General features: G+C 38.3%; 1 protein-coding gene across 2 annotated transcripts in view; it reads right to left on the reverse strand.

The window, feature by feature from the left end:
- The window catches only part of SCFD1 (sec1 family domain containing 1), a 154124-nt gene that overhangs the window by 137146 nt on the left and 5840 nt on the right, over positions 1-11138 (reverse strand). For both annotated transcript variants that reach the window (XM_019518925.1, XM_019518926.1), the window contains exons 4-8: positions 9715-9805; positions 9200-9322; positions 6939-7026; positions 5225-5314; positions 3495-3550 (exon numbers count right to left, since the gene is read on the reverse strand). In XM_019518925.1, coding sequence (XP_019374470.1) covers positions 3495-3550; positions 5225-5314; positions 6939-7026; positions 9200-9322; positions 9715-9805 — 448 coding nt within the window. The remainder of the gene's footprint in view (positions 1-3494; positions 3551-5224; positions 5315-6938; positions 7027-9199; positions 9323-9714; positions 9806-11138) is intronic.

Raw genomic sequence — 11138 nt, forward strand, 5'->3', positions numbered from 1 at the left:
AACTACTTCACAGTTAGGGCGGCTAGGAGCTGGAACCAACTTCCAAGGGAAGTGGTGCTGGCCCCTACCCTGGGGGTCTTTAAGAAGAGGCTGGATGCCTACCTGGCTGGACTCATTTGAGTCCCGTTTGTCTCTTTTGGGGTTTTTTGTTGTTCTCCCGCCCTGGCGGGGGGTCGGGCTAGAAGATCTACTAGGTCCCTTCCGACCCTTAATCTATGAATCTATGCTAACAACACTATTTCAACTAGCAAAATAAAGCATTGGAAGTTAGAAACCTCTAGATTTACAGTTGACCAGGAAATCTGAATTATGTCTCCTCCATGTATCCAAAGTGTGCATTGAGTCTGATACTAATTGTGGAAAAAAAACAGTAACCAAATATGTAATTCAGGACGTGGGTACAAGACAGCACAATTAGGGTTGCATGGACACCTGAGTCCAGCACCTTCCCATTTTCAGGAAACAGCTATTAGGTATTGCTGCAGAAGCAACTTCAACCTGACTTTCACACTCCCATTGAGATTTTTGTACTGACTGCACGCAAGTTAAAGGTCAGTGTTTCTCTCTAAGCAAAAAATGAAAGGATATCATGAGACCAGAAAAGGAACTTCTCTAACTGGACGGTTATTTCCTCTTTCAAATATTATTATAGACCTTTTTCTTACTAATCCTCCAAAATTATTTCAAAATGGACAATGTTAGACAACCTCCCTATGATTTCTTAAACAAAATTAATTTACAAGCTTCTTTTACATGATTTTAGATGGTATTTAACTCTGACCTGATATCAGGAAGCAGCAAGAATTCACAAGATCAGTTGTAGAACATTTCAGATTTGTTATTTAGGGACCCTCTACACATGTAGGTAAAGGCGTGATCCACACATGTATGGCAGGAGGCATGACTGTGGGATCCAGCATCAGATCCTATCATGTCTTATTTATTGCCAGTAAAGGGGAAGCCCAGGATGGCCATCCCAGGCTTCCCCTGTTTCAGCAAACAGCAAGTCAATTGTCCAAATTAGCTCCCCATTCATGTGGCAACTTAAATTCTCTAGTCAACACTTAAATTCTCATCTGAACCCTCAAATTCAGTTTCAGTACCTCTCCCAATTAGGCATCATCACTACAGAAGCTGTCAACTCCCTTCTATTTAACCTGTAGGGGTGTCTTGGTAGTCCCCAAACTAGGCCAGAGGGTTCTTCAATATTACTCTCCTTACTTACAAAACTGTTATAGTCACTAGCCACTTTTTAGAGAAAGGAACAAAATATAAAGATATAAGTAATGAAATATTTTTGGCTTCTTTTGTTAGAACTAGGGCAAAAAATGCTGGAGTTAAACTCTTCAAGAAGCCACTTGCAGAGCAGGTCTCAGCCATTCAGAAGGTGATGAGAGAAAAACTCTGGCCAAAGGAAAAGTGAGCCTAGAAAATCCAATATACTTTGCAGGCCCAGAATAGGGTGCCCAAGAGATTCAGCATAGCTGGCTCTTCTCTAACTCTTCTGTCAAACTAATGAGTGCAAGTGAAGTGTCCACTACAAGCCAGACAGCATAACAGCAACTCTTGTTATCCTAACATGTGCAGCATTGGTCACATTTGGTTCACATTTTAAGTTTTAACACTTGCAAGGTTTAGAAATAAATTATTTTAAATCTACATGGAGAAATACAAGCCTCATCTTGGATTTGAGTACTGGCTGGGGTAGGCAGCTGCTGTGTGGCACCAGCATGGGGAGGGAAGCGGGGAGGAATGTGGGGAGCAGGAGCAAAGCAGGATGGGTGGGCAGACAGCATGAGGAGCAAGTGACTGGAGGAGCAGGGGTTGGGTGACAGACAGAGGGGACCAAGTGGCCTGGGAAGTGGTGATGGCAGCAGGGGAGCAAGTGGTCGGGGTAAGGGGAAAGGTAGCAGGTACAGACATATGGGAGGGCAAGGGGTGGGAGTCTGGTAGCTTCCCCTCCCATGGCTTCTTTCCCTGCTGCAGCAGTAGGGGAGATGAATTTAACACTACCCCCCAATAATTATATTCCATACATGGAAAACTGTAAGAAATTTATAACTTTTCATGTAAAGAAGCTAATTATTGGGAGGTTTGTTTTAAATTAAATGCTATTTTGGATTCAGCTGAATACTGTATCTATGTAATTTTAATATTTTCATTTTGAATGAAAGTGCTTAAGTCATAAAATAATATGTAAACGAGATTAATTGCAGCTGAAAAAAAATCTAAAAATAATAAATCTTCTAACTGCTAGGCAATGTCGTAATAAGGAAGAATAGATTTTTCTTCATTGTTTTCATAGACATTAGGGCTGGAAGGGACCTTGGAAGATCACTGAATCGAGCCCCTTGCCCAAAGGGCAGGAAGTCAGCAGGGATCATAGGATCCCAGCAAGATAAACATCCAGATGTCTTTTGAAGGCACTTGAACCATCTCCAGCGGCAATCTATTCCAAACTTTGGGGGCTCAGACAGTAAAGAAGTTCTTCCTTATGTCCAGCCTGAAACTATCTTGGAGGAGTTTGTGACCATTTGACCTTGTCAGCCCTTGGGGCGCTCTGGTGAACAGACGTTCCCCCAGATCCTGGTAAGCATCCCTGATGAACTTGTAGGTGGCCACCAGATTACCCCTGAGCCTGTGCTTTTCCAGGCTGAAGAGCCCCATGGCTCTCAGTCTCTCTTCCTAAGTTCTGCTTTCCTGACCTCTGATCATGTGCGTGGCTCTCCTCTGGACTCTCTCAAGCTTCTCCACACCCTTTTGAATTGTGGAGCCCAAAACTGGATGCAGTACTCCAGCTGCAGCCTCACCAAGGCCGGGTACAATGGGAGGATGACGTCCTGAGATTTACTTGAGAAGCATCTGTGGATGCAAGCGTTTTGCTTGCTTTACTAGCAGCACTATCACATTGCAGGTTCATATTCATCTTTCAGTCAATCATGACCCCCAAGTCCCTTTCATCTGTAGTGCTAGCCAGCGTCCCTTCATCAATTCAATGTACTGTATTTGCTCTTCAAATTACAGTCACCTTTAGTTTTTTTTTACCAATTTACACCCTCCAAAATACTTCTGACAATTATACAAATCTTTAAGAATTCCTGAGATCCAAATAAATTCACAGAAGCTGAACCCCTGAATTATATGAACTATTTCTACAAAAATTTTACAAATTTCTAACTTCTGCTTGACCCAGACTGAAAGAACAGTTTTCTAGGCGATACAAAACAGCAGAAGAGGAGAAAATAAAAGATTTTTTATGCTGAAGCAACATGCATCACTATCCACTTTTCAAAAAAGGTATGGAGTATCTGACTTCATACACATAGCACACAATGTCTACCCTTGTACTTTCTGTAACTGATAACAGAAAACCAGCCATGAATATTATCTTTTGGTTTTTGTCTTTTGAAAAAAAAAAAAAAAAACATAGTTAAATGTCTCGAGTTATGAAAACAAAAATACTTGAAATAATCACATTAAAAAAAATTTCTTACCACTGCCACCATTTCTGCTGCAGTTCCTCTTGAACATCTGATTATAGGAATAGCTCCTATTAAAAAGATATGGTGACCTCTATTTACATTTATGTCACAATAATTCAGATAAGTTTTATTAAAATTGTTTTTGGATGCTACATTTTTAATGCATGCCACCCAACTGCACACAAAGTTTGCCCCATATAGTCATTAACTTAAACTACAACTGTGATTTTCTATCAATATAAACAGAAATACAAAGCCAAAGTATGAATGGATGGATGCTTGATCCCATGTAATACAGTAGCAGTACACAGAGTTTAAAAGATCACCAGTTAAAATACTAAAAACCATTTATATTAATTTCATGTTACTTATTTTTAGGTCTGTTTAGTCCAAAATATTGTTGCATTTACGCTATTTACTTTCATTCCTCCCTACTAGACAATTAAATACACCAGTTAGTTTCACTTTTGCTCAGCTATTTTTGCTTTTGTTTACTTTATACTGTTTATGCTTTTTATTTTCATTTGCTCCTACTGGACACTTAAGTAGGTCAGTTTAATTTTTGCTTATAATAATTAGGGTTTTTTTATTGCCAAAATTCCATCGTATTTGGCTTTCAACAGTTTGAAGGGAAATGATTATTCATTAAAAAAATATTCCATTGGAATTTCAAGTTTTTAATGTCATATTTTAAATGCTTCTAACTGCATATGTATAAAAGCAAAAGCGTTTTACAGTTTAAGTGCTTCAGTTAAGACATTTCTCTTATACCAGCAGAGAAATTAAAGGAGCTAAAAAAATACAAAAGAACCCTAGCTCAGACTGCTCCAGGGAAGTGCTGAGCTCTCATCTTCAAGACTGTACAATTTTATGCAGTGAAAAGGGAAATCAGGGTAACTCAGCTTAGAACTTCAGGGTTTTTAATTTTAAGCGATCAAAATACATTTGCTGAACTGCTAACCAGACAGACACACAAAATTTTCCAAAATTACTTTTGTAGACAGTGAAATAGTTATTAGTAACACACACAATTACTGTCTTGCCTTGTATTTAACAAGACTTAGGTTTAATAGCAAAGTACCAGACAGCTCTCCTGTTATGATAAGATGCATTTTATTTTGTTTGTGGTCTCAGGTAGTTTATTTTCAAAGCAAAGAAGTTATTTATTGCTTTAAAGAAAGAAAAGTAGTGCAAAGTATTTTTGTTTTACATTTAAAAATATGAAAGACTTAATTAATAGATTAATACAATTCTAAGATATTGTATTACCAGGCTGGCCATAGCAACAATGACCATGACTTTCTATAAGAAAAATTAGCATGGGAATTTCAAAAGTGTTCCATCCTGAACTCAGTGAAGTCATGGGGGACATGATAACAATGGTGATCTAGTGATCATTAATTAAATTCAGAATAAATAAGAAAAACCTCTTGAAAAGCTAAATACTCATTCTGTGACTTCTACTACGTTCATCTCCATGAAAGATATGAATGAAAAACCACAGGTTCATCTGAAATTCCCCACAAAATTTTCCAGATCATTAAATGAGACTCATCTTTCCTACAAGGGTACACATTATTTTCGCTAAAATCAACACGGCAAATAGATTCCAGGAGTCTACTCTGACTGCAGTTCCTTTAATGATGAACATATTAATTCTTTGACTATCTACATATTTAACTAAAATGCATGCCTGTTTAAAAGAACAGCAATTGAAAAAATAAAAGAACTTGAAAACTTACCAAGTGTAACAAAAAAGCAGAAAAGGCTGTCAACAATGGTGTCCATAATTGTCTCCATTTCAGTATCTGTTATATCTGGTCTGCTAATGGCTAAAATATTGGAAAGGGGGAGGGGGAAGAGGGAGAGTTTTGTTATAGTTTAAATTAATTTCTATAATCTACAAACTTTACATTGAAGGAACCTCCCATGGCAGCCAGTAACTGTTAACAACCACCAAAATGACTGACAAAATGAATAGTAATTAAAAAAACCCCAGGGAATATACGGTAAAGCCTCTATTTAATGCTTCTACATCTGCTGCCATTTTACAGTTGTGGGATCCATAGTTTAAGAGGATATCAGAGGATTATCATTGATATTTTTAAATAAAAAATAATGGGAGAATGCTAAAGAGGAAACAAACATGACCAGTTAGATGAAAACAAATGCAGTCCAAGCTGCTTTCATATAGCTGACAAAACATAATCTTAACTTGAGCAAATTATTATCTTGTTTATGGACAGTAATAGTACAGATTCACAGGGCTGACAGGAACCTCAAGAGTCTAGTCCAAACCCCTGTACAAATACATGGATGATCTTAAATTATGCTTATCCAGCCACTTGAAAACCTCCACTGATGAATTTACTGCTATTATGTCTTCCCTTAATTTCCTTTTCTCCAAGATAAACATACCCAGTTCTCTCAGCCTTTCCTCATATGGCTTGCCTTCCAACCCTTTTATCATTTGGATCCTCTCTCTCTTTTTTAAAATGTGAAGCACAAAGCTGCACAAGGTAGTCCAGCTGAGGGGTAACCAGTGCTGAGCAGACAGAATAGTACTATCATCCTTTGCATCTTACACCTAATATGCACCCAAAGATATATCTACCTTTTTTGTGACTGTCATGTTGCTGCTGAGTCCGTAATCCACCAAACCCCCAAGATACTTCTCAGGCCTGCTACTGATCAGCCAATTACTGTTTTTACTCAATTTCAGGATGAGGTTTCCTCATTCAACATGGGGAAAAAAGCCCTGTGTCTTGGAATTGAATACAAGCAGGGGAAATGGGAGGGTGCAGCAGTTGCTGCTCCAACTTCAACTCTGAACCCAAGCTCCAGTTCGGAGCTGTAGCTTCTGCCCTCTGCCCCTCCGCAGCCTCTGCTTCCCACCACTGCCCCCTACCTTCTTGTCACAGCACCAGCATTGATAATCACCTTTCCCTTGCAGTTATTAACCCAATTATGTATCCATCTATTAGTATTTTTAACTAGCCCACGTTTCTTCAAGTTTAATTCTGAGAATACCATGTGGGACAATATAAAATTTCTTATTGAAGTGCACATATAATACTGTCCATCATATTTCTTTCATCCACTCAACCAATTACTCTGAGTGGATGAAGGTGAGAAGATCAGTTTGGTTTGGCATGATTTACTGTTAACAAATCCATATTGACTGCTAGTAATTATCTTTCTTCCTCCAGATTTTTACAAATTGATTTATACATCATTTGCTCTATGAACTTCCCAAATATTAAGGTCAGGATGATTAGTCCCTTCTTTGCCCCTTTTTTAAAAAAGGTACACTGTTAGTGCCCATCACCCATGACTTTGTATTAAAACATATCACAACACATAATATATATATAGTACTGTATATAAATATGCTCTGTGTGTGCATGTATATATGTGCACGTGCATGTGTGCGCATAAAAATCCATGTTTACTTACCACGATATGAAATGAGCTCTTTGTTTTGATTGCACAATAGGAACATATCATCTTCCAATGTTATAAAATTGAGATATTGATCAAAGACCTAGAAATCAATTGCAATAGTAGTTAAAGTCGCACTACATTTGAGATATAATTAGCATCTGTACGTTACAGGGTGGGCCACCTATAGGAACTACAGCATCGTTTACAATATCTAATGATCAAATGAATAAATTTAACTATCTGAGTACAGTACAAAATCAGAATGGATGCTGATCAGAATTAATAAGAGAAAACCGATTCCTAAGTGGTTCTAGAGTGCTAACTGCAATATGGAAGAACTTGAGAGATATGATGATTTTTATGAAGCAATTAAATAATTTCAGTATAATGCTGAGCTCATTGTATAATATTTTAACTCATGTATTAAGATATAAAAGTGTGAAAAATACAAAAGTATTAAACAAGAGAATATGGATATCTGAAATTAAGTCAGCAGAGCTGTATCCCAGTTGAGGATCTCTCTCTGAGGCCCCTGGCAGACATTACAGTGATGGTGAGATTAATGTATAAATCACAAAATAATTACAGTGCTACATGTGTAAATGATTTGTGGCATCATAAAGTGGCAATCCAGCCACAAAGATGTCCCACATATTTAATGGACCATCTCTGTAACTCATTTGTACGGTACCATAAATTAAATGTAACATTTGACCTTGGGCTCTCCCAGGGCTGGGGCTGACAACTGGCTGATTGTTGACTCCAGCCCCAACACTGTACATGGTGTCTAAGTAGATCTGGAATTGTCCTGCAGACAACACCAATAATCAGCTGATTGTCCAGCATAGCCAGGGCAACAATCAGCTGATTGTTGGCCCAGTCCCAGATCTGGAACAGGCTGGGGGCAGCGCTAGGTGCAGGACAGAGCCACTCCCAATCCACAGGATAAGGTGAGGGAGGAACACAACTGGCACAATGATAGTGATAGGGCATAAAATGTCCTTCCACTGCAATCATGCCATTGTTTTAACACAGGGGTGGGCAAAACATGGCCCACCAACTGACCGTATCCAGCCTGCAGGTTGGTGACCCCTAAGCCATGGAATCTGGCTTACATGAAGCCAGCAGCTCTGGCTGCTGCATTGTGCCAGGTCGGCAGGCACGTACCAGCCCCATCTGCAGACTACACCAGCTTGCAGCCTGCACTCTGGAAACAACGCTGGGCACACCCTGGCATCATCTGTGGATGCTGCTGGTAAGTTTCCGCTGGGGACTGGGGCAACTGCCCAGGACCACAGCTGATGCATTCATGCAGCAGTGTCACCTGTGAACCCAAGTGAATGCCCTGACCGCCATCCATAATCTGCCAACTATGTCCATAGCTGATGCTGGTGCCCACCCAGTGTTGCTTCCAGCATGCGAGTCAGGAGTTGGCATAAGTTGCAGGGATGTGCTGTAGGTGCATGAAGGTTCAGGGGGGAGAGAGGGAGGGAATGGTGGGGGAGAGGGGAGACAGAGACTGAGAGATGTGGCCCTGCCCATGATGAGTGGCAGTGGCTAGTGCTGGGCGCAAGAAAAAGCGGGACCTGGCAGTAGGTGTGCTCACTGCTGTTGGGGCCCCTCTGGTTTCAGCTTTTACTTGAGTTGAATTAAGAACTAATAATTTATTAGAGCAGACTATGAAAAGAATTCTTCAGAAACAAACTTTGGCATGAGTCCATTCCATATATAAAAAAGGGTGTTTGACACGTTAGATAGACTCAGTTTTTATTTAAAGTTTCTTAGTTCTTTATAATTTTCTTAATATATCACAGATATATTTTGTGCTCAAGTGCCTGCTGCTGGCGCAGTCTCTATTTGCAATTATATCATGAATTTTCATGAATTTGGGAGCAAACAAAAAAATCACATTAAGTCAACCCCAAAAAGAAGAGATTAAAAAAACCATATTCCTACTTTAGTGGTAAATGTTTTGTGTAACGTTAAAAACACCACCACACTTGTAATATTATTATAATGTAGGTATCTTTAAAAGAAAGTTTTGCTTCAGTATGAATATTTTGTGCACATCCAATATTTATCACATGGCGAGACAAGTCTCATAAGATAGAAACAGATGGTGACAGTTTCTTGGTCCTATCAAGTCAAATCAAGATAGCAAAAATGAACACTGGTCCCAAGTTTATGTCTAAGTCAACAAGATGCCTTCTGAAAATCCCTGCCAATTTCTTTAGAAACAATGAACAAAATATTATCCTGAGGCAATCTCTTACCTTAGCAACTTGTGTTACTGCATTAGCACCTAAGGCAGCATTTGCAATATCTTCCAGTTTACTTCTTGAAATGGCAGAAATGAAATTTAAATAATAAGATTCATAAAGCTGATTTCGAAGATCCTGAAAGCAAAAGTTAATGTTTTTTGGTGTGAATAAGATCTTCTAAATATAAATGATGCTTTCTTAAAAATCCAAGCATTTTCATTAAAGTGCTGTAGTTATTTAAATTTTATGTGGAGTGCTTAGATATCCATTCATATATAAAACACTACGATATATCGACTGACAACAAAGAGCTGAAATAAAGTCATAAAACTCCAGTTTGCAGAAACAACTGCAATAGAATGCTTTTCTGTGTGGCAAACATGCGCTAATATGTGCACATTAAACTCTGAGAAAAGATATTTGAATGTTCACCGAAATAAGATTTTGAAGGTGTCTATTACAACATGTGCTCTCCCTTCAGATCAGTTTGATCCATATAAAAATGATAAATGTGCAAAGTAACGTACCTGGCACATTCTGTCAATATTTTCTTCAGTTGGCATTACAAAGTACACAGCAGGAACATCTGGAATAGGATCTCGATCAGAATGCAGAAGCCTCAGGGAGAAACAAAATTAAGTTAGGTTCCCAAATGTTTTTTCTCTTTTAAATGCTGTAGCACAGACTTTTTAGAGGTTCTATTTTTTTAAAGATTTTTTCTAATGTTTTATTTAGATAGATACATAACAATACTTTTTAGCCATCTGGTGATATTGCTGGTTAGTTAAAAATTCTCATAGGATTTGCCAAAAGTTTTACTAAACTCCTGAAGTCAGTTTTTAAAACTGATGATCCCATTTACTACCAACAAAATTCCTACTGCATCTTAAAAGGTTATTTAAAAACTAAAAATATGCCAATTCCCAATAAATACACTAGATTAATTTAAACGGTGCCAGAAAAAAACAGTATACTAAATTATTAATGTGTTATTCTCCCTTATTCAAAATACAAACAGTTTAAATTTATTTAGTTCAAATTTCCATTCTTTTACCATGAAAAAAATCACATTTTTTTCTCCTGCTAACAATTTGCAGAAAAAAAATTCACACATTATGTTAGAAACACTTTAAATAATTGTGGCTATATTTACCACAAATTCAGTATGATAATGAAATTTTTAAAAATTGCATTTAGAGGAAAAAAGTTATTAAACCAGAACATTTCATAATCCCTAGAAAATTATACTTACAGGATCATAACACTTTGGCACTACGTAAATAATTTATTTAACATTAAAGTTTCCTTCTGCACTTGGCAAACTAACAAAAAGTAATTTTAGGTTATTGTGAAACCCCTCATTAATGTAATAAATGTGCAAACACCTAAAATGTTTCATCTCGAGAAAAAGTTTCTAATTTTTAGTAAATCCCAGGTCAAAGATACTAGGTGCCAAACTGGCCAATTTATCAGGTATCAAATATCCATATGGACAGATATTTGAAAGCGCACTAGATATGGGGAATGTTGCTTTTTGTTTTGTTTTTTTAATGGGGTTGTTCAGTATCCCCTACTAACTAAAAATCCCACTGACTACAATTTCGCCAGTCCCTTAACCTTAACACCATCATTTGATTTTGGACAGTAAATTCCATTCAAGATTTGTTTGCGGCCTGATGCAATTCATTGTGAATTTTTTGGAATTGTAATATAATAAAGGGCTTAATGTGTTTGTCTGTCTGTCCGCAATGCTTTTGATCAATTGGGCATGAGCTGCCGAGAGGGCAGGCAGCCACTGGCTGTGCAGACCTGGGCGGGGTGGAGGTGGGCGGGGAGGCAGAGGTGGGTGCACACGCGCCCAACAGCTAGCCAGGGAGGGAAAGGAGGCAGGTGGGGGCAGAGCTGGGTGCACATGTATCCAACAGCAGGCAGGAAGGGGGAGGTGGTGGGG

This window comes from Gavialis gangeticus, unplaced genomic scaffold (assembly GCF_001723915.1).
Source record: "Gavialis gangeticus isolate Ggan-Ray unplaced genomic scaffold, GavGan_comp1, whole genome shotgun sequence".
In the NCBI taxonomy this organism is placed as follows: domain Eukaryota; kingdom Metazoa; phylum Chordata; order Crocodylia; family Gavialidae; genus Gavialis; species Gavialis gangeticus.